This window comes from Macaca nemestrina, chromosome 9 (genome assembly GCF_043159975.1).
Source record: "Macaca nemestrina isolate mMacNem1 chromosome 9, mMacNem.hap1, whole genome shotgun sequence".
Lineage (NCBI taxonomy): Eukaryota > Metazoa > Chordata > Mammalia > Primates > Cercopithecidae > Macaca > Macaca nemestrina.
This window is the reverse complement of record NC_092133.1, coordinates 122,095,030-122,119,953: the sequence shown is the minus strand read 5'-3', so window position 1 is coordinate 122,119,953 and position 24,924 is coordinate 122,095,030. Positions and strand designations below refer to the sequence as shown.

Below are 24,924 nucleotides of genomic sequence, written 5' to 3'. Positions count from 1 at the left end.
TTTAAAGTGTGGTTAACTTTCACTTAACATTATACTAGAGAAACAATATTAGCTGAACCACTTCAGCTGTTTCATGTGATTTACAAGTCATCTCTGTGAGTTACTAAAATGAGTCTACAGACACCTGTTCTCTTTTACAGAGTGATTTTTCTCTGTGTGTGTGTGTGTGTGTGCGCGCGCGGATATGTGCATGTGTTGGGGGACGGTAGAGTTATTGAAATGAATACTCCAGCCATGGAGATGATGCTTACAGAATGAAAATGCAGTGTGGGTCTATATATATATATACTGACATAGATGAAAAGTTATAATGGCATTTTTTTGTACAACAAAAATTTAGATTTATTACATATTTATTTCCAAGGTACCTTTGTTATTATGAAAACAGAACTAATACTTGGTCAAAAAACAAAAACAAAAAACCCAAAAAACAAAAAAACACCACTTCACAATGTCAGGTTTTCCACTTCCATGATAAAGGGAAAAAATATCTATTGCATACATGGAATCAGTCTCCCTTGGGTAAGTCTAGGGAGGAAAAAAAGGAAACATATGGGATGAATTTGAAAAAGTTTAAAAAGATGCTTTTGACTGCACCAAGACTACTCTAGTAAATTAAGTATATACTAGGATCTATGAGGCTCTGTTGGTTACATCGTGTGTATTTTTGGCATTTTTAAAATCTTCATCTTTCTCCTCTTAAAAATACGGATAAAAATTTACCAGGTTTTAATGACAACAAATTAAAATATTACTCAGTTTCCTATCTGCCTTTAGCATCAAATGTAGAGCCTTACAGAAATATTATCTTAAAAGTTAAATGTGGTACAGTCTTCAAAAGAGATAATACATAAGTATTACTATTATTTTTCATTAAGCAATTGAACTAAAAGTTTAGGGCCTTTTTAAACCAATGTTTTATAACTTAAAAAAATTATTTCAGTTTCTTTTGATAATCACTGTATTAACAGCAGCTATGTAATTAGAAGGTCATAGTACTTAAAACATCAAAAACCATGGAATGTCTTTAATTTGGTCAGATATTTACTGATTAAGTCATTATTAACTTATCTTTTACAAACAACCTTAAAACGAGATAATAAAACACACCATCCAGTAACATAACATGTTTAGCTGAAGAAGAGTTACCCTTATGGTTCTTTTCTAGTAACTCAAGATGACTAGTCTCCTCATGAAACATAGCAAAAAAAAAAAAAAAAAAAAAAGTTACAAAATACTACAGCTATTTTCCCCTATGATCAAACTTCAACTTTAAATCAAAAATATTGCTAACTATCTTATAAAAATTCAGATTGCAGTCTTTTAAATGACTTCTACAGTAGTAACAATATTCATATATATAATTTAAAATTCTCAAAGCAGGTCCATTGCAAAAACAAAACAAAACAATACAAAACCTGACAGTACAGATCAAGGATACCTAATCCAAAAGTCTGAAATTGCTCAAAAATCTGAAACTTGAGTGCCAACGTGACGGATTACGAATGTGCAACCGTAATAATTTCCTAAGTTTCTTTCTGAACTAAAAAGTGGAAGTTGATTATAGAAAGGAACTTACAGCATTTACAATAAGCTTTTTTTTGGTAGCCATGTTTAGTAATCATTTTGCAGGTTTTAAAAAACTGTCAGTATCAAAAATGGCCTAAAAGTATACTAACAGAATGGAAGGGGAAATTTAAATCTTTGCTTTCAGTAACCCTCTAAGTATTTTTGGATCTATAGGATTTATTTAAAGTAAATTTAGTAAAGAATATTTACTATCCCTTATGAAAATATCAATTTGATAAAAATATTTTTTCTCAATTTCAATTAAACATTTACTGTGTATTTAGTATATTACACATCAGGCACTGTGCTGGGTGCTTTCTAAAAAATTTTCTGCTCTAAATTTCCTCAATAAAAGCAGCTAAAGTGTTAAGTCAAAACCTTTCCAAGTAAGTAATTTATCTTTTAAATGTTAGGTATGGACACACACACACACACACACAGTTTCTTCTGGTTAAACTACTTATCACACGAATAGTTGCTATCATCCTTGAAACAAAAAGGCCAACCTCCATTTGCATTATGGGAATATTGCTCATTTAATTAATCCAAACCACCTGTCTAAGTAGCAATCGCAATCTGTACTTCAATGTTAAACAGATCCAGCTGAAATACAACCTTCCTAATTCTGATCAGTTTGAGAACTATTTTTTCCACAGTTAAAGGGGTCACTATAAACCCCAAAACTGGCATTGTTTTCCTTTGATTAGGTTACAGTAGCTTAAGTCTCTAAACACTAGAATTCCTCACACAGCTGTTAATTGTGGACCAGGGGACTGGCTCACATCTGCTTCTCACTTATTTCATTAATGGTTCACTTTCAGGTCCTAAAAGGATTGTACCCCTCCCCAAAAATACTGTGGAACCCATCTATATCTGCCTTCTACATAGCTGACTTGTTCTGGTTTGTCTCTCTCTATACAATGTAAATCTCAGTGAACTCACATCTGTCACAGATCGACCCAATTCGTGGGCAATCTTTTCCCATCGACCTGGAGTCCCTCCTGGGAACTTAACCATACTTCTTGTCAGTTGGCTGAGGTCCTCTTCTGTCCATTCAGGTGCCTGCAAAACATTAAAGAAAATAAAAAAAGATAATTGGGAGAATAAAAAAGATAATTGGGAGATAACTGCTGTGAAGCAAATTATTGGCAATATGCTTTCTGTAAAAAACAATGCTAAGTTGTATCTAACAGTAAGATTTGAGCTGCATATTTAACACTGGAATGCAAAGCTCTAGAAGCCTATTTCATTTTCCTACGTATACTAACTAAGAAAGCATAAATATTGCAAAATCAGGTTTTGTAGACATTTTTTAAAAAAGACTATTCGGTTTTGAATTAAAGTGAGAAACCATTCTCAAAGCTTATGAAATGCATCCTTGCTATAAAATGCAGTGCTGCTCAGAAATGCCTCACATAAAGTTACTATTAAAGGTCTCTCTTTTTGTTTGTTTTAAATACACACTTTAAAAAAAGCAAAAAAAAAAAAAAACAACAAAACGCAAGTATAAATGAAATGTGAACAAGTAAATATACTGGTCTGAAATAAGAATTGCGACAAGACACTTTTTGATCATTCTATGTAATGATGTTCAATTTTAAAATAATATTTTTTCAAGAAGTTTAGCTTGTCAAATGTCACTACATTTTTTTTTTTTAAACTTCGGAATAGAAATAAAATTAGAAACTCTTGTGGCCAAGACTCAAACCATCAAGTCCATGTAAAGCGGTATTTCATTTCATTTTGACCATTTCATTTTGGTCAACTTTTAGCTTTGACCAAACGATTAAACTAAATTTAAAAATACCTTAGAGATTATAAACATGCATATGCAAAAATTCCTACAGCAAACATATTCTCTGCATTTTACTCAGCACTACCAGTGGTCAAACCCCAAAGTGAGCACAGTGAAATAAATCTTTATCAAACGACAAAAAACCATGTTACAATTATTTCACATTACATTTTAGCACTTAACTATTCCCCACCAGAGGCAATAAAGCACTCTGGTATTAAACAATACTCCAGTAGCCAGCAGAGAGATTGAGGAAGCCTACCTTATTTTCCTTTAATTAAAATGAAAGAATGAAAGAGAAAGAAAGAGAGAAAGAAGGAAACCTTTGAGGCAAATACCTTTTCTAATCACCATTTCCGATAATGAACAGGCATACATCAGGCAGTTTGCATTACAGAACCATCAGCACAGAACAACAGTCAGAGGTGAGTGACCCCAGGGACTATCTCCACAGCTACAGCAAAGCTTCTCCCTGACACTAATCCTCCCTGTCATTCTCCCACTGTGCTCTAACCACACTGACATCCGCCTGCCTCACTGCAAGCTTAACGGGGCCCTTCCTGACTTTTTACTGTCTCCCCCAATCAATGGTTCAAGCGTGCTCTTTTCACCATGTCCAAATGGCAGCTTCACTCATAATCAAAGTGCATTGCCCCTGTTAAAGGGCTTTCCGAAAGGCTCTCCCATTTGCATTCATTTGCAAAGCAAACTACTTTTATTCACTTTGTTCTGCTATCAAGAATGTTCCCTGAAGCAGATAAATTGGCATAAATACAACCTGCCACTTAAGAGTCAGTAAATAATAGCCAATAGTAGGGAGGATTTTATCAATCATTCTATTTTGTATCCACTAAGAGCTGAAAGCCTCAAACATATTCATCAGTACAGCATCTACAATACATGCATAAATTCACTTATATAAAAAGGTAGCCCACATTGGGTCTGGTCGGAATTTCTTTGATATTTAATGAATATCAGAAATCTAATTATTCATATCAGATGACTTAAAAATTTACACGGAGGATTTTTTCTTTCTCCTTGTCTTTATTTAAGGAAAAAAGTATTATTCTTATTCAGCTACTATTTAGAGAAATATATTTGGATTTTAAAGGAAATCATAGCTTTATTGCTAAAAAGCTTTAATAAGTAGACCAATCGGTTTCAGAAATGCAAAAGACTTAAGTTTAGGCAGAATTTAAATAAGCTTACAGTAAAAGATCATGTCATGAAGAGCGTGAAGTTGATCACTGCATAAAGATATATACTGATCAAATCATACAGTATGTACAAAATCACACTAAATCAAATTACCTAATTTCTATGTTATTTTAACATTTTTGAAGCAAAAAAAATTGTCTACAATGTCTAAAATATAAATCATTGTTTCATATAGTAAGCTAAGTCTTTAAAATAATCTCTGTTTTTAACAGATCGGCTTCCCAAATACTCTCTGCATATATAAACGTTGGCATTAAAAACAAATCTGATTTTAATTAGATTAATGAGGGTGTAAAAATATAGTACTTTTCTGAAAAATAAAAATTTTATATAAAGTATTTGGATTGAATTCCTGAAAAATCACCTACTGCTATGACAGTCTTAAGTTTCATAGTTCTTTTATGGCCATAATTTTTATTATTAATATTTTTAAAGAGGCTTGATAGTGACTAGGGCCATAATCTGAAATCTGAGAGAACCCTTTTAGCAATGCATTATTCTCCCTCCTACAGCTGTAAGGCACTTCGGTGAATGTGTAATTCCTTGGCAATAGTTAGTTGTGTCTTTAGAAGGAACAGAGCCTCCTGTGATCCAGCTACTACAGCAGCCATGAGGGTGGCCATGGTGTGAATGTATTCTCCCTGTTCTAATCTGGAGCCAACTGTAGCTGTGAAAGTCAAATGAATGCATAAGCAAACTGCTTTGCCACTTAAAACCATGTGTGTCCAATACTACCGAAACACTGGGCCAAATATTCATCTCTACAGTAAAGTAATGGAAGACACCACATGGTGTGGAGACAGCTGTTGTGACTACACAAGCATTCCAATTTTGCATCAGAAAAGCCCATTCTGGGAATAAATCTCCATACTGAATACAAAATAAAAAGTTTTCAAATTATTCAACATTTTAATGTAATGACCTCAAAATACAGCAACCAGAGTAAGAACTGATATGAAAACTTAAATTATATTCTCAAATTATGTCCCTTTGGGATGGATTTTTGCCATGAAACCCACTATGTTCAAAGATTTGGTGTCTGAAAATCCTCTATACTTTTGGGGTAGGACTGTATTTTTAAAGTAATCTACATGTACTTTTCTTCTCACAGCTTTGGACTACAAAATGTTAATTAGAAAGCATCATGTAATTTATCTGGCACTAAAAATTACGGCAAAATTAAAAAAATTTTTTAATGTACTTATTTATTGTATTTTTATACTTTAAAGACAAAAGGCTCAATTTCTATCTAATAAATAGATACCAAAACTCTCTAATGAGCAATACTTCTACTGAAATGGCCTATTAATAATCATTATTTATATAAATACGGAAGTCAAAATTTTGGACTCAACTATTTTTAGTAGATTCACCTCAACTCATAAATTCTCAGAAATTTTATCCAAGAAAATAATATTCTTACATAGCATCACCCAGTGAATATATAACACATTATTAGATATACATAACACAATATTAGATATACATAACACATTATTAGATATATATACACATGTTAGATGTATATATCTAATATTTATTAGATGGGATGGGATGAGATTGGATGTCTAATAATCTAATTATCTCCTACCCTCTTAAATTCTATAAACAAACTTTTAGTGCATTTAATTCAGTGCATAGTTTTCAGCTATACAATTTTCCTTTCCAATTTAAAAATGGAGGCACACTCTTGACAAATATATATAAATACATGGTATAAAAACAACAACAAAATTAAAAACTAAATGACCTCAAAGGTCTTTTTACTCTTAGGAGGAGAAATTCCTTTTTGAGGCCTATCTTCCTGACTTGCAGTTGGCTGCCTTCTTGCTCAGTCTTCACATGGCCTTTCGTGTGTGTGTGTGTGTGTGTGTGTGTGTGTGTGTGTCAGGGTGGGGGGAATGGGGGAGTCTGTTGTCTCTCTTCCTCTTCTTTTAAGAATACCAATACTATCGATTTAGGTGCCCACCCTTCCGACTTCATTAACCTTAATTATCTCCTTACAGGCCCTATCTTTAAATACAGTCACACTGGGAGTTAGGGCTTCAACATGTGAATTTGGGGGCACACAATTCCATTCAGAACAGGCAGGACACAAAAAAACAAAAACTAAAACAGAAGTCCACAATTTGGCCCAACTGGTTTTTCAAAATTCACTGAATTTATACAGTACATAGATAAAAGGGCAGGAATTGGCTTTTGTGCCTCTATGACACTGGCTCTGAATTAACATCTGCTGAAATACACCAATTGGCAAACCTTTGTGCTGTTAATCAATATTGGGGATCCCCCCAAATTTAAACAAGGGTCCCCCTATAATCTTAGGGGAGTTATTGAACATAATATAAAGGACAAGTATGCATGCCTCACCCTAACCACAGGAATTCTGTCTTGCCTTAATTTCCCATGGTCATCACACCCATTGTTCTAAAATATCCCATAGTGGTCATGGACTCTGACCCAATGAGTAATGAATTAATTTTAAGTCTTTGGCACTAACAAATTGCCTTTTTAAAATGGACTCATGGACCTACTGCTTCCCCATTAAAACAGTTAATATAGCCAGATGTAAATTAAAACAGGGCCTTTAATGATTAAAACCCACTATACAAGACCTATTTAGAAAAGGGGTGACTATCCCCACTGCCTGTCCATTTAACAGCCCAATTTGACCAGTTTTTACACTTGGGAGGAATGTATGGTACCTCCTGGTGGATTACTTCAACTTCAATGCTGTGGACTTCACTAAGGACCATACCCAATATAACTGAAATTACTGACTTCATCTAACCAGCAAATGGTAAATATTTTGCTAGTATAGATTTGGTGAATATGTTTTGTTCAGTGCCTATTTCAACACTCTTGACTGCAGTTTGCCTCCAAAGGGACCCAATACAGTTTTACCCAACTACCACGGGGTACTACAAACAGCCGCACTGTAACATACAATCTTCGAAGGCAAGATTGAAACTGCACCCTACTTTTCCCAGGAATGCCCGTATGACATCACACTGATGACCTCCTCTGCTGAGGAGATTCCTTTGATACACTCACTCGGGACATACAAATGAAAGGAGCTCATGGGGTGACCCACAGCCTCACATACAGTGCAAGGCCTTGGTTGTATTTCTGAAAATTATTGGGTAAACTGAAGGCAACTCCATCCATGACACTGTCAAGAAACAGCTACTGACTCTCATAGCACCCACAGTTTCTTTTAGGCTCTTTTGGGTTCTGGAGGAAATAATACTTCTCATTACAAATTGTATTAAGCCCATATATGTTGTCACTTGTGAAATGACTCACCTTGAATGGGGCCCCTTTTGACCAAAGGTTCTAGAATCTGTCCAAATTGCAAAACAACTGACACTCCAGTGTGTCTCCCACAGACTCCTTAACTGTAGAGGATTTAACAGTCTTCTATCAGTTTGAGAGTTGTGTGCAAGTAATAACATGGTAAAACCACAAATATTTGGATTTTGCCAAAATTAAACTTTTGGTCTTTTAAAGAAACTATTTTTAAAAATGTAAAGGAAGACCACAAACTAGCAGCAAATATTCTTAACATATATCAGAAGAAAGATCTGTATCCCAATCTGTCTATCCATTCTCCTATTAATGGATATTTGGGTTGCTGCTAGTTTTCATTCATAAGGCTACCTTCCGAATGAATAGGGCTGCTATGGATATTGTGTCCAACTCTCTTAGTGGTCATGTTTTAATTTCTCACATATAAATACAGAGGGGTGGAATTGCTAGGATCATAGGGAAAGTGTACATCTAACTTCGTAAGAAACTACAGGAGTATTTTTCCAAAGAGGTGCTATTTTACCATCTACCCAGCAATGCATGAGTGTTCTTGTTGTTCTACACCCTTACCAACACTTGACATGGTCAGTTGTTTTAATTTTGACTACTCTGGTGGGATTGAAATATAGCTTACTATGGTAATAATTTGCATTTCCCAGATGACAAATTTTTTTTTTTTTTGAGATGGAGTCTTGCCCTGTGCAGGCTGGCGTGCAATGGTGCAATCTTGGCTCACTGCAACCTCCACCTCCCGAGTTCAAACGTCTCCTGCCTCAGCCTCCTAAGTAGCTGGGATTACAGGTGCCTGCCACCATGCCCAGCTAATTTTTGTATTTTTAGTAGAGATGGGGTTTCACCATGTTGGCCAGGCTGGTCTTGAACTCCTGACCTCGTGATCCGCCTGCCTCAGCCTCCCAAAGTGCTGGGATTATAGGCGTGAGCCACTGAGCCCAGTCAGACAAATGATCTTGAATATCTTCACATGTGCTTATTGGCCAAGTGAATGCTTTCTTGAAGTATGTGTTCATGTCTTTTGACCATTTGTTAGTTGGTTGTCTTCTTATTAGTTTTAAGAGTTTTTTATATTTTGTAGATACTAGATCTTTGTCAGATATAAGTATTACCGAATATTTTCTTCTGGTCTACAACCTATATATATATTTTTAATAGCTTTTTTCCTTTTTAGAGACAGAGCCTTGCTATGTTGCCCAGGCTGGAGTGCAGTGGCACAATATGGCTCACTGCAGCCTCAAAATCCTAGGCTCAAGTGATCCTCCCGCCTTGGCATCCCAAAGTGCTGGTATTACAGACATGAGCCACCACTCCCAGACCCTATATTTTCATTTAAAATCCTTTAACTTTTACTTTGAAATAGCTTTAGGTTTATAGAAAGTTGTAGAAAATAGTACAGAGTTCCCATATACTCTTTATTTAGCAAACTACGGTGTTAACTATATAGCCATTGTGATAACAAGTCAGCCTCCAAGGTGTTCCTCAGTGATTCCCACTTCCTAGTATTAATGCCCTTGTGTAGTCTCCTTCCACAGTGGCGAGGGTTGACCTGTAACAAACCAATAGGATACTGTGGAAGGGACAGGGGGATAGGGTGTGTTTTCCAAGGATAAGTGATAAAATACATACGTGTATATATATATGGCTTCTGCCTTTCTCTTTCGTGGGTTACTTGTCTCTAAGGGAAGCCAACTGCCAAACAGCGAGGACACTCAAGCAGCCCAATGGATAGGGAGTAATAGGAAGAGACGGTGTCTCCCTTAAGGTCAAAGGGCAAACATTCTTATTGTCCAGTATAGTGAAGATACTGCCTCCTCAGAGGAATAGGTAGCCATGCTTATTGCCTGTTGTAAAAAATTTGAGTTACCTAAATTCAGGATTCCTCATCTGTAATACACCGCAGTGGTTGTTTAGGAGTCAGTTGGCCTTCTTTACTCTGTGGGAACTGAGCTCAGAGAACAAGCAGAAAAATGCTGATACTCTAGCTATTGCTGCTGCTGTGAGTAATAAACTGCCCTCTGTCTCTGACCCAGGAGTCTCATGTCTTCTACCAGCATTCATGAAACTGTAGCAGGCTACCTTATTTGCTCACAAGTAAGGTGAAATCTCAAACCCTTCACCGTTTTTGACATTTTGGTGATGAGGATGGGATTCTCAAATAGACTCTTCCTCTTTCTGAATGAGGGCCTTGTAGAGATTTGCAGAAGTTCCTGGGCACCTACAGTGAACATGTTAATTAAGTTATATTGTCGGTTGGGCAGTAAACGTTATTCCTTTTACTGCCTATTAATAAGGAAGAATTGCGGAAGTGGCTGCATGCTGAATACCAGGAAATAGGTTCAAACACAGCTGCTATTAAGGCACCCTTATTGTTCCTAAATCTCTTCCAGGTTGGGGGATTTTCTTGCCATCCTGTTTGGTCAGCCTCAGGTCTGTACCACTGTAACAAGTACTAAATACTAAGTAACAGTACTAAGATTCATTTTGTGTAGCCATAAAGTCTACTCCCTTTCCGAAAACAATTAGAGATACACACTCATAATGAGCATGAAGAGAGAAATTCATGAGCACAAACCAGGCCAATCATTAGAACAATGGCTAGTTCACTTGGGAGATAAGGGGGCAGGGTGAGTAACGCTTTTTAAGGAAGAATGGGATCAGGTGGGCTGTCTTACAGTTCAACTTCTCTGTAGTCTATTACGCCAACCTTAAATCCATCTGGAAATGACAGCAAAATGTCTCAAAGTATGTCTTGGGTGTTTTCATCCTTTCAGGGAGATCTCCCAGAGAAAGATATACTCTTGTATTATAGGAAACCAAGGACGACCACTTGAAGAGTATTCAGGCTTATTGCCCTGGATTGGATTTATTAGTAGAATGCTAAATTCAGTGAAAGTGAAACAAAAGTAAATGGAAAATGAGAAACTAACTCAAAGAAATGTACGTAAATCTATGCAGTCAGCCCTGCTACTCTGGAAAACTCCCCTAGCCCTTACGCTGAAATTTAGGAGGATTTAAGAGATTTTATTTTAGTAATGGGAAAGCAGATGCTCTGGATTAAGGTAGACTCACCAAAGGTCACACTGCTAGCTTGAGTCAGGCAGAAGGGCAAACTCCATGACCTCAGCTAGAAAGGACTGTGGCTAGGGCATGGTGTCAAAGAGCTCTCAAGATTGAAATAGATGGTGTCAGTCATGAAGACCTTCTTGCCATCTCATATAAATCCTGAGTAGCCAAAAACATTAAGCCACAAGCCACAGTACTATGCTGCTCAGAATGAAAAACAATGTTAAGCTTTGTTTAATGGCATGGAGCCACTATAGCTCCCTGACTATTTGAACTGATCCATGACACCACCCTACCATGGTAGTGGAAGTCATTCAGGTAAGCTCCTGAACTCTCAGCCTGGGGTTATTCTTGATGACCAAACTGCAACAGATGTTTTCCTTGTGGGCCAAGGTGGAATCTGTACAATCGTTAATGCATCCTGTTACACCTGAGGTTTGGGGAGCTGGCACAAACATACTGATATTCTGGTAACTGCTATTGCTATCATTAATAAACTGTCTTCTATCTCTGACCCAGGAGTCTCAAGTTTTCTATCAGCAGTATCCATGAAACTGTGGAAGGCTAACGTAGTCTACAAATAGCATGAAACAAACTCTTCACAGTTGTTGGCAATATACGCCTTTTCATTTCCTTAATGGTGTCTTTTGAAGGGCAGAAGCTTTTCATTTTCATAAAGTCCAATGTATCTACTTCTCTATTTTTTTTATGGTTAGTGATTAGAGTGTCCTAAGAAATCTTTGCCTATCTCAAGGATGAGGCAGAGGTCAAGTTTCATTTTTTTTTTTTTTTTGAGATGGAGTTTCCCTCTGTTGCACAGGCAGTGCAGTGGTGTGAACTTGGCTCACTGCAACCTCTGCCTCCAAGGTTCAAGCGATTCTCCTGCCTTAGCCTCCCGAGTAGCTGGGATTACAGGTGCCCGCCACCATGTCTGGCTATTTTTTGTATTTTTAGTAGAGATGGGGTTTCACCATGTTGGCCAGGCTGGTCTTGAACTCCTGACCTCAAGTGATCTGCCAGCATTGGCCTCCCAAAGTGCTGGGATTATAGGCATGAGCCACCACACCCAGCCTTCAAGTTTCATTTTCTATTATATGGATATCAACAATACCATTTGTTGAAAAGACTATTCTAGATGGACGCCTGTAATCCTGGCACTTTGTAGGGCTGAGGCAGGTGGATCACCTGAGGTCAGGAGTTTGAAACCAGCCTGGCCAACATGGTGAAACCTGGTCTCTACTAAAAACCCAAAAATTAGGCAGACCTGTGCCTGTAATCCCCGTTACTCAGTTGGCTAAGGTAGGAGAATCGCTGGAACCCAGGAGGAGGAGGTTGTAGTGAGATGAGATTGCGCCACTGCGCTCCACCCTGGGCGACAGAGCGAGACTTCTAGAAAGAAAGAAATCACTATCCTTTTTCCTTCCGAATTGTCTTCACTCCACTGTCAAAAATCAATTGACAAGCTGGGTGCAGTGGCTCATGCCTGTGATCCCAGCACTTTGGAAGGCCACGGCAAGAGACTCACTTGAGGCCAGGAGTTCAAGACCAGCCTGGGCAGCATAGGGAGACTCGGACTCTGAAAAAAACAAAAACAAAAACAAAAAAAACCAATAGACTGTGTGTGTGTACATCTGAGGACCTTCTTTCAGGATCTACATTTCTTACCTGTAAGAAAAACATGGTGATATGCTAAAATGTGTTTAAGATGCTCATCACAGCATTTTTCATAATAAAGTTATTTAAAATTACACATAAATGTTTACATTTATTTAAATCTTTGTCCTTAAATATAATACTGAACACCCTGACCACCTGCGAAAGTCCTATCATGACTTGCAGTCTTTGTATTTTTTTCCCCTCATTTTTTATTTTTAGCTACATGTTTCTAGTGCTCTATAAAAGTTATGTTCTGTCTTGCTCTTCCTGAAACAATAACACTGTCATCACCTTTAAGGTTAGGAAACCAGCAAAAAAAGATGTAATGACTTTCTTAAGACCTTCTAGGAAGTTCATACAAGAGCCAAATTAAAATTGAAAGTTCTTAATGAAAAAAAATGTATTCTGGAAAAAAGAAATGAGTATTTAAGAATAAAGAAATGAGTAAGACCCAACTTTTGCTATACTGTTCAAAAAGATTCAAAATGATTTGTTTTGAAAATGAGCACTGATGGTTGGGCGCGGTGGCTCATGCCTGTAAATCCCAGCACTTAGGGAGGCCAAGGTGGGCAGAACACGAGGTCAAGAGATTTAAGAATCAAGAAATGAGTAAGACCCAACTTTTGCTATACTGTTCAGAAAGATTCAAAATGATTTGTTTTGAAAATGAGCACTGGTGGCTGGGTGTGGTGGCTCATGCCTGTAAATCCCAGCACTTAGGGAGGCCAAGGCGGGCGGATCACGAGGTCAAGAGATTGAGACTATCCTGGCCAACATGGTGAAACCCCATCTCTACCAAAAAAAAATACAAAAATTAGCCGGGTGTGGTGGCGCGCACCTGTAGTCCCAGCCACTCGGGAGCCTGAAGCAGGAGAATTGCTTCAATCTGGGAGGTGGAGGTTGCAGTGAGCCGAGATCACGCCACTGTACTCCAGCCTGCCAATAGAGTGAAACTCCGCCTCAAAAAAAAAAAAAAAAGAAAATGAGCACTGGTAAATCCATGCTAGAAAATCTTTGTGCAGTCATTATTTACTTATTTTCTGCTGTTTTTTAAATACTGAAAGGTAGAAAAAAGTCTTACATAAGATTATACATAAGATAATATTACAATTCACTTACATAAGATTTTATTACAATTCACTGTCTGAAACCTTGTTTTTAGAAAAATGCAGAAGAGTAAACTGAAAGAAACCAAAGTCAGATGCATCTGATATATAATATCCCAACTATTATACTAGTTGGGATAAAGCAAAGTCATATTTAAGGCCTAATATGACACTAATAGAAAGACTTTAGAACATGACACTAGCTTTAAGACCTGACGAAAAGCAATAAAAGTTTGGTTTAAAAAAAGTTTTGGGCCGGGCATGGTGACTCATGCCTGTAATACCAGCACTTTGGGAGGCCAAGGCGGGCGGAACATGAGGTCAAGAGATTGAGACCGTCCTGGCTAACATGGTGAAACCCCGTCTCTACTAAAAATACAAAAATTAGCTGGGCGTGGTGACGTGCATCTGTAGTCCCAGCTACTTGGGAGGCTGAGGCAGAAGAATCACTTGAACCTGGGAGGCAGAGGTTGCAGTGAGCCGAGATCACACCACTGCACTCCATCCTGGGTGACAAGAGGGAAACTCCGTCTCAAAAAAAAAAAAAAAAAAAAAAGTTTTGGAGGACATGCATTAGTCTACTAGCTTGTTGGTCATACTTTGAAATTTAAGTTTTAAAACGTATTGCTTTACCACCAATAAAATTTAAATTATAGAAGCTTAGAATCACAGAACATGTGAGGTGGCCTTTAAATGTTATTTAATCTCTTAATTTGGGGTATTGGTCACATTTTGTGCATTTGATATTGATTTAAAAATTTTTTTTATTGAGATCTAATTAGCATACCATAGGCTAGGCACGATGACTCACACCTGTAATCGCAGCACTTTGGGAGGCTGGGGGCGGGGGGGTAGATCACCTGAGGTCAGGAGTTCAAGACCAGCCTGGTCAACATGGTGAAATACCATCTCTACCAAAAATACAAAAAATTAGCAGGGCATGGTGGCGCATGCTTGTAATCCCAGTTACTCTGGAGGCTGAGGCAAGAGAATTGCTTGAGCCCAGGAGGCAGAGGTTGTAGTGAGCTGAGATCACGCCACTGCACTCTAGCCTGGGCAACGGGGCAAGACTGTCTCAAAAAAAAAAAAAAAATAAATAAATAAAAAATTAGCACGCCACAAATTCACCTAAAGTGTACAATTCAATGCTTTTTAGTATATTCATAAAGTCATGCACAATTTTGAAGCATTTTCTTCATTCCAAAAAGATACTTCTTATCCTTTAGCAGTCACCTTTCATTTGTACTACTGCTTCAGTCCCTAGTCAACCACTAATTTACTTTCTGTCTCTACAGATTTCCCTATTTTGGGCATTTCATAAAAATGGAATCATATAATACATAGTCTTTCACTTAGCATAATGTTTTCAAGGTCCATGTAGTAGCACATATCAGTACTTCATTTCTTTTAATGCTGAAAAATATTCTATTGTATGGGGGGTATATGTCACATTTTGTCTGTGTTGTCCATTTGATGGACATTTGGGTTGTTTCTACTTTTTGATTATTAAAAATAATGCTGCTATAAACATTCATGTGCAGGTTTCTACGTGGATGTATGTTTTATTTCTCTTAGGTATACACCTGGGAACACTCTCAAACTGTGTTTTTCCTCTACTTCACACAAACACAAAAACAATCAACACAAAAAGCTTCTGTGACCCACAATATGCGGCGATTTCTCTCAACAGCAAGCAAGCAATCAATTCTACAGGAGACACCAACTGGGTGTCCGACAATTCAGTTCTGACCCTACCTACCTGGAGACAGTGTAAGATCCCATAGGACTCTGGGCCCAGTCCCCAAGAGTCCCTCCAACCCAATGGAAGTCTGGGCCTCCGGAACTTCTGACCAACTGGTTTCAAGTTGGGGTTCCCATGACCCCCTCTTTGGGTTCAAATAATTTGCTGGAGTGGCTCACACAACTCAGGGAAATATGTTTTACAGGTTTACTTTAAAAGATATTACAAAAGATACAGGTGAAAAGACGTTTAGAGTGAGGGATAGGTGAAGGGGTTCAGAGCTTCCATATCCTTTCTGGGCACACCACCCTCCAGAAACCTCCACATGTTCAGCTATCCTGAAGCCCTCTCAACCCTGTCCTTGTAGGTTTTCATGGAGGCCTCATTATGTAGGCAAGATTGACAACCATGCAAAAATGGGATTGGACAAAAAGGTCTTATACTAATAGATTGAGTAGGGAAACCCAGCCAGGCCTCTGTTCAGAATCTTCTTGGTCTCTCTGTGCAACACTCCTTCCTCCAGAGAATGGGGCAAGGCATTCTCTGGAATGAGGGTCTTATGACCCACAATCAGACTGAGTCCTGCTTCAGGCAGGTGAAAGGAGGGCAGGAGGTCAGAGAGAGAGATTCTGTTTCCTGAGGTCTGCTCTTGCCCTCAATATTGTAACAAAAGACTGTAACAACATCTATGTGAGTTATGAGCCAGGAATTGTAGGAAAAAATGCAATATATACATTGATATATAGTTTTATTAAAATTACATTATATTATGATGGCTTCTTTATATAACTGTTTTTCTCTATAGAATATAATCTCCTAAAGTTTGGGGACTATGCCTCTCGCTTATATATTCTCAATGCCTGAAACACATTCTCAAGTCAATGAATGACTGTTGAATGAGTATTTTGAGGAAAAATAGAAGAACGCATGAGAAAAATCGATGTGAAGCCTACCAGGCCACTTTGGAGGTAGGAAAATAAATTCTAGATATATTAATAGACATGTATAACTCACACACAAGTGAGAAATGACAATAATTACATATTTCTCCTAGGATTCATGATGTTCAAAATGAACATTTCTTGCTTTAAAGTTAGAAGTCCACAAAATAGACATTTTTATGTCTCAAGGGACATTTTAATTTATAGATTTATAGCTCTTAAAATTAAATGTGACCTCAAGGGAACAAGTATTCTGTCTTCAGGCAGAAAATTTTGTTATTACCCTATTCAGGAAAAAAAAAAAAAAAACAAACCTGAGACTAAATTAAAAGGATTGAAAAAATGTGTAAGGACATATCACCGGTAAATGGTATAGTGGAAATCAGAAACCTGCAGGGTTCTTTCCACTACGTTCTACTATGGCGCATCGAGTATTTATCAAAGGTCATATTATTCAACAGAATGGTACCTGACTCTTAGTATAGTAACTGAAATCCTATATGTATACTAGAATCTAATTACCATTTTGAAAGCATGAAGGGTAACATTTTTAGTTATGTTTAGTTTTGTTATATTCTCTTAGAACAGACTCATTTCAATAATTGGAGACAACTGGTTAGGCACAGTGGCTCACACCTGTAATCCCAGGAGGCCAAGGAGGGTGGATCACTTGAAGTCATGAGTTCGAGACCAGCCTGGCCAACATGGTGAAACCCCATCTCTACTAAAAATACAAAAATTAGCCAGGCATGATGGTGCACACCTATAATCCCAGCTACACAGGAGGCTGAGGCAGAAGAATCACTTGAACCCAGGAGGCGGAGGTTGCAGAGAGCTGAGATCGTGCCATTGCACTCTCGCCTGGGTGACAGAGCAAGACGCCAACTCAAAATAAATAAATAAAAATAAATAAATAAATAAATAAATAAATAAATAAATAAATAGAGACGATCTAGTCTTATGCTCTGTTTTTAAGAAAGAAAAAACTGAGACCTACAAAACTTGAGAAATTTTTTTTAAGTTCACAAGGTAATCAATGACAGGGCTAGAGTAAGACCTTAACAATTTTAGCCCAATAATCCACTGTCAGTTTTTTGGGTCAGAAATACAAGTGTTAAATTGTCACTGACAATGGATATATATATATTATATCATAGTTAGGTGATAAAAAACTTATCAAGCCAAATTGTTGAAGTGGGATACCTCTGAATAGTTCCATACAATTAAGGTAGGATTACAATTTTAGGTGTCAGAACAGTCATGACAAGGCTTGAAAATTCTAAAGATCAGGATAAGTGATTTTTATTCTGGAAAATAATTTCCTTCACAGTTTTATTATATTATCTAGTAGAAAAGACCTAGACATAAACCAGGTGCACAGAAAATATTAATACATGTTAAATTGAAAAAACTACCATGGTCAGTAGTTTCGAATATTAGTCACTAACAAGAGAAGGTCTGTGTAATTTACAGAAAAAGGATAAGAATGCAGGTAGGGAAAACATAATAAAGAGGAATAATTTGTAAATCATGACAATTTTAAAAATAGGTGTTATTTAGGTCTTTATTAATCTCTGCCAGTTCAAAGAGACTTGAACTGAAGTCTGCAAAATCACAAGCAAAATCTATTAGAGGAGTTTTTTAGGAGAAAACTAAAACTTAGATGAATTATGAGCTTAAGAGCTGCTTTTTGTAAAGGCAGTAAATAACTAGATCTCCTTATGACTAGTGGTATACATCTATAAGATGGTTCCTAGGATGGGATAAGGAAAGTGATGTCAAAAGTGTAAAAACTAATCTCACACAGGGATCAAACCACAGCATGACACTGTTGATGATGCTCACATATGTGCACCCACCTATTTCCCTACATTTTCACATAGGGTGGTTTAGTGTTTTTTCCTAACATTTAGTCTGATTTTTCTATCACTGATGAGTATTTTCCTTACTCTCAATAAAAAGTTGTCATATTTTCTTTCTTCAATAAAAAGTTATTGTCATATTTTCTTCCTTCAGTATTCATTCGATGCCTTAAAATTTCTGGCTTCCGATATGCTTTTTACTTACATATAAACCAAGGGTGTCCAATCTTTTGGCTTCCCTGGGTCACAGTAAAAGAAGAAGAGTTAAGTCTTGGGTCAGACATAAAATACTAATGCTAATGCTAATAACAGTTGACCAGCTTAAAAAAAAAAAAAAGCAAAAAAATCTCATAATGTTTGAAGAAAGTTTATGAGTTTGTGCTGGGCCACATTCAAAGCTGTCCTGGGCTGCATGCAGTCTTTGGGCATCATGGGTTGGATAAGCTTAATATAAACTATATAGTTCTTTTAATTTGAACAATAAAAAAGTGCATTGTTACTCTTTCATGTGTTTCAATACTTGAGAATAAAAACTGAATACAATAAACCTATCAACAAGTAAAAACATATGGACAAATTCCTTGAATATCTTAGCATACACTGTGCCTGACATATAGCAGGCTTACAATAATTCTGTTGAATGAATGACTGGTTGATTAGCAGAATGAATGACAGAAAGAAACAGGAAGATTCTAGGCATTCTGAGAGGGGCAGAAATTTACCACTAAACAGTTCTTCTGGCACGTAACCATACAGACTAAATTCACTTGCTCTTCTGAAGGAATACTAAAGCTTCCATTCAATAACAATAGCAGTATTAAGAGCGGCTGTCATATCCAACACTAAAAACTAGGCTAGGCAAGAAAAAAAACACTATTTGAGAGAGGGATTTCAGACAGACTTTGTTCTCAATGCTAAATGCACCTCAAGTGTGAGAGTTCTATAAATGTTATTTACAGGTATACAAACATGCGGTGAGTAACAGAGAGTACTAGTGTCTCGAAACAGGGAAAGTTTGGCAACACAGGATGGTGGAAATACATTTGAGTACATGAAGTAAGGCTGTAAGTTGAAGATATATATTAAGGCCCTAGAAAATAATATTTAACAAGTGTCAGCCCTGTGTTACTGAACTGCTAAATAGTCCTCTGGAGAGAGATGGACAGTGATGGAAGTCTTACCTTTCTGTTTCCTACTGGCCTGGGCAAACCACACTGCTCCCATCCAGTTCCCACTTCCTACCCAGTTCACAAGACAGTCACAAACCTGCCCTTATGCTTTTATTTTTAATTGTGGTAAATCATACATAATACAAAAGTTGACATTTTAACTATTTTATTTTTATTTATTATTATTATTATTTTTGAGATGGAGTTTCGCTCTTGTTGCCCAGGCTGGAGTGCAGTGATGCAGTCTCAGCTCACTGCAACTTCTGCCTCCTGGGTTCAAGTGATTCTCCTGCCTCAGCCATCCTGAGTAGCTGAGATTATAGGTACCCATCACCATGCCTGGCTAATTTTTTGTATTTTTAGTAGAGATGGGGTTCCATCATCTTGGTCAGATTAGTCTTGAACTCCTGACCTCAGGTAGATCCACCTGCTTTGGTCTCCCAAATGCAGGGATTATAGGTGTGAGCTGCCATGCCCAGCCAACTGTTTTAAAGTATGCAATTTTAAGTGCACCATTCAGTGGCATTAAGTACATTCATACTCCTGTACAAGCCATCACCACTGTCCATCTCTAGAACCTTCTCATCATCCCAAACTGAAACTCTATACTTATTAAACAATAACCCCCTGTCTCCAGTCTCTGGAAAACACATATTTGCATTGTGTCTCTATGGATTTACTTATTCTGGATATTTCATCAACATGGAATTATATCATGTGACCCTTTGCTTCTGACTTCTTTCAGTGTTCATCCCCTATGTACCATCTACCAGTCTTTTTTAATGACTGAATAACGTTCCATTGTATGTATATAGCATAGTCAGTCAATCTAGTGATGAACATCTGGGCTCTTTCTACCTCTTGGCTACTGTGAATGGTGCTGCTCTGAACATGGCTACATGTGCTATTTGTTTAGCATCTGTCTTCAATTCCTTTGAGTGTATACCTATGAGCGGAATTGTTGGGTCATATGGTAACTCTATTTTTTTTTTTTTTTTTTGAGACGGAGTCTCACTCTGTCGCCCAGGCTGGAGTGCAGTGGCCGGATCTCGGCTCACTACAAGCTCCGCCTCCCAGGTTTACACCATTCTCCTGCCTCAACCTCCCGAGCAGCTGGGACTACAGGCGCCCGCCACCTTGCCCGGCTAGTTTTTTGTATTTTTTAGTAGAGACAGGGTTTCACCATGTTAGCCAGGATGGTCTTGATCTCCTGACCTCGTGATCTGCCCGTCTCGGCCTCCCAAAGTGCTGGGATTACAGGCTTGAGCCACTCTATGTTTAACTTTTTAAGGAACCACCAACCTATTTTAAAAAGCAGCTGAGACATTTTACATTCTCACTTGCGATGTATGAAGATTCAATTTTCTCCATGCCTTCACATTTCTTATTTTCTGTTGTTATTGTTATAGCAATTCTAGTGGGTTTGCAGTGCTATCTTCTGTGGTTTTGATTTTCATTTCCCCAATGATTGGTGATGCTGAATATTTTTCATGTGATTACTGAACATCAGGAAATCTTCTTTGGAGAAACGTCTACTAAAATCTTTTGCTCATCTTTGAATTGAGTTTTGTTGTTGTTATTGAGTTGGACTTCTTTATATATTGTGGATATTAATTCCCTTATCAGATAGATGATAGAAAACATATCGACCAGGTGGGAGGCCTACACAGGCAGATCGCCAGAGGTCAGGAGTTTGAGACCAGCCTGGCCAACATGGCAAAACCCTGTCTCTACTAAAAAATACAAAAATTAGCCAGGCATGGTGGCAGGCACTTGTAGTCCCAGCTCCTCAGGAGACTGAGGCAGGAGAATGGCTTGAACCTGGGAGGCGGAGGTTTCAGTGAGCTGAGATTGTGCCATTGCACTCCAGCCTGGGTGACAAGAATGAGACTCTGTATTAAAAAAAAAAAAAAAAAAAAAAAAAAAAAAAAAGAAGAAGAAATATATTATATATGCAAGTATTTTCTCCCATTCTATGGGTTGCATTTTTACTCTCTCTCTCACTTTTATTTTAGACATAGGGTCTTACCATGTTGCCCAGGCTGGTCTTGAACTCCTGGGCTCAAGCAATCCTCCTGCCTCGGGCTTCCTGAAGTGTTAGGATTATAGGCATAAGCCACTGTGCCTGGCCCATTTTCAGTCTCTTCATGGTATCCTTTGATACAAAAAAGTTTTTAATTGTGATAAAATCTAAGTTACCTATTTTTCTTTTGTTGCCCGAGCTTTTGCTGTCATATCCAAGAAAACTTGCCAACTGCAATGTTGAGAAGCTTTCCTTTTATGTTTTCTTCTAATAATTTTATAATTTTAGCTCTTACATTTATATCTTTGACCCGTTTTTGTAAATTTTTCTATATAGTGTAAGGTAATAGTCCAATTTCACTCTTTTGTAAAAGGATATTCAGTTTTCCCACCACCATTTGTGGAAAAGACTGTCTTCTCCACAGTGAATGATCTTGGCAGCCTTGTTGAACATGTTTGACCATATAAGCAAGGATTTATATCTAGGCTCTCTATTCTACTTCATTGGTCTATATATCTGTCTGTATGCCAGTATCACACTGTTTTGAGTACTGTAGCTTTGTAGTAAGTTGCAAAATCAGGAAGTGTGAGTTCTCCAACTCTGTTCTTGTTCAGGATTTTTTTTTTTTTTTTGGCTTTTGGATCCCTTGAGATTCAATTTTGATGGGGACTGCACCAAATATGATTGCCCTGGGTAGTTATCGTCATTTTAATAACATTAAGTCTTCCAATCCATGAACATAAGATGGTGTTCCATTTATTTAAGTTTTCTTTAATTTCTTTCAGTGATATTTGATTGTTTTCAGTGTTACTTCATTCATTTGTATGATGAAATAACTTCAAAGCCACTTTGTCCAGTTACTACCACTTGCTTACTGGAGGTCAGTTTCCTCCCTCCCCAATGTCTGCCTTGTGGTTATATAACTTGTATCACGCTATCCACTCTTTTCCCATTTAACATTAGGTTTTCAAGATTTACCCATATTGATACACACAGTTTTAGTTTTAGTTTCATTCATTTTAACTGCTAGGTAGTACTCCACTGTGTCTTTGTTTCCTAGGGCTGCCATAAAAAATTACCACAAATTAAGCGGTTTAAAATTGCAGAAATTTATGCCGTTACACTTCAGGAGGTTAGAAGTCAGAAATCAAGGTTTTGACAGGGTTAGTTCCTTTTGGAGGCTCTGAGGGAGAATCTGTTTCACGTCTCTCTCCTCGTCAGCAATCCTTGGTGTTCTGTGGCTTGCAGCTGCATTACTCCAATCTCTGCTGTGTCACCACATGGCCTTTTTCCTTGTGGATGCTTCTGTGTGTCTTCTCTTTTTAGAAGGATACCAGTTGTTGTATTTAGGACCCATTCTAATCTAGTATGACCTAATCTTAACTAAGACCCTATTCCCAAACAGTATTATATTCTGAAGTTCTAGGTAGACATGGGTTTTTTTAGGATACTATTCAACCTACTATACACTGTTGACTACATATAATTTATTCATCCATTATTCTCCTTTTGGACTTTTAGGTTGTTTAAAATTTTTCACTACTAGCGGGGGGCGGAGCAAGATGGCTGAATAGGAACAGCTCCAGTCTCCAACTCCCAGCGCGAGTGACACAGAAGACCAGTGATTTCTGCATTTTCAACTGAGGTACTGGGTTCATCTCACTGGGGAGTGCCGGACGATTGGTGCTGGTCAGCTGCTGCAGCCCGACCAGCGAGAGCTGAAGCAGGGCGAGGCATTGCCTCACCTGGGAAGCGCAAGGGGGAAGGGAATCCCTTTTCCTAGCCAGGGGAAATGAGACACACAACACCTGGAAAATCGGGTAACTCCCACCCCAATACTGCGCTTTAAGCAAACAGGCACACCAGGAGATCATATCCCACACCTGGCCGGGAGGGTCCCATGCCCACGGAGCCTCCCTCACTGCTAGCACAGCAGTCTGCGATATCGCGGCAAGGCAGCAACGAGGCTGGGGGAGGGGCGCCCGCCATTGCTGAGGCTTAAGTAGGTAAACAAAGCTGCTGGGAAGCTCGAACTGGGTGGAGCTCACAGCAGCTCAAGGAAACCTGCCTGTCTCTGTAGACTCCACCCCTGGGGACAGGGCACAGTAAAAATAACAAAAACAGCAGAAACCTCTGCAGACGCAAACGACTCTGTCTGACAGCTTTGAAGAGAGCAGTGGATCTCCCAACACGGAGGTTGAGATCTGAGAAGGGACAGACTCCCTGCTCAAGTGGGTCCCTGACCCCTGAGTAGCCTAACTGGGAGACATCCCCCACTAGGGGCAGTCTGACACCCCACACCTCACAGGGTGGAGTACACCCCTGAGAGGAAGCTTCCAAAGCAAGAATCAGACAGGTACACTCGCTGTTCAGAAATATTCTATCTTCTGCAGCCTCTGCTGCTGATACCCAGGCAAACAGGGTCTGGAGTGGACCTCAAGCAATCTCCAACAGACCTACAGCTGAGGGTCCTGACTGTTAGAAGGAAAACTATCAAACAGGAAGGACACCTACACCAAAACCCCCTCAGTACATCACCATCATCAAAGACCAGAGGCAGATAAAACCACAAAGATGGGGAAAAAGCAGGGCAGAAAAGCTGGAAATTCAAAAAATAAGAGCGCATCTCCCCCGGCAAAGGAGCGCAGCTCATCGCCAGCAACGGATCAAAGCTGGACGGAGAATGACTTTGACGAGATGAGAGAAGAAGGCTTCAGTCCATCAAACTTCTCAGAGCTAAAGGAGGAATTACGTACCCAGCGCAAAGAAACTAAAAATCTTGAAAAAAAAAGTGGAAGAATTGATGGCTAGAGTAATTAATGCAGAGAAGGTCATAAACGAAATGAAAGAGATGAAAACCATGACAGGAGAAATACGTGACAAATGCACAAGCTTCAGTAACCGACTCGATCAACTGGAAGAAAGAGTATCAGCGATTGAGGATCAAATGAATGAAATGAAGCGAGAAGAGAAACCAAAAGAAAAAAGAAGAAAAAGAAACGAACAAAGCCTGCAAGAAGTATGGGATTATGTAAAAAGACCAAATCTACGTCTGATTGGGGTGCCTGAAAGTGAGGGGGAAGATGGAACCAAGTTGGAAAACACTCTTCAGGATATCATCCAGGAGAACTTCCCCAACCTAGCAGGGCAGGCCAACATTCAAATCCAGGAAATACAGAGAACGCCACAAAGATACTCCTCGAGAAGAGCAACTCCAAGACACATAATTGCCAGATTCACCAAAGTTGAAATGAAGGAAAAAATCTTAAGGGCAGCCAGAGAGAAAGGTCGGGTTACCCACAAAGGGAAGCCCATCAGACTAACAGATCTCTCAGCAGAAACTCTACAAGCCAGAAGAGAGTGGGGGCCAATATTCAACATTCTTAAAGAATTTTAAACCCAGAATTTCATATCCAGCCAAACTAAGTTTCATAAGTGAAGGAGAAATAAAATCCTT

The 24,924-nt window shown here is 38.3% G+C and overlaps 1 protein-coding gene across 1 annotated transcript in view; it reads right to left on the bottom strand.

Moving 5' to 3' along the window:
* Positions 1-24,924, bottom strand: part of LOC105480046 (DnaJ heat shock protein family (Hsp40) member C1) — a 242,969-nt gene that overhangs the window by 41,116 nt on the left and 176,929 nt on the right. Inside the window, exon 10 of the mRNA XM_011738488.3 lies at positions 2,512-2,631. Coding sequence (XP_011736790.1) covers positions 2,512-2,631 — 120 coding nt within the window. The remainder of the gene's footprint in view (positions 1-2,511; positions 2,632-24,924) is intronic.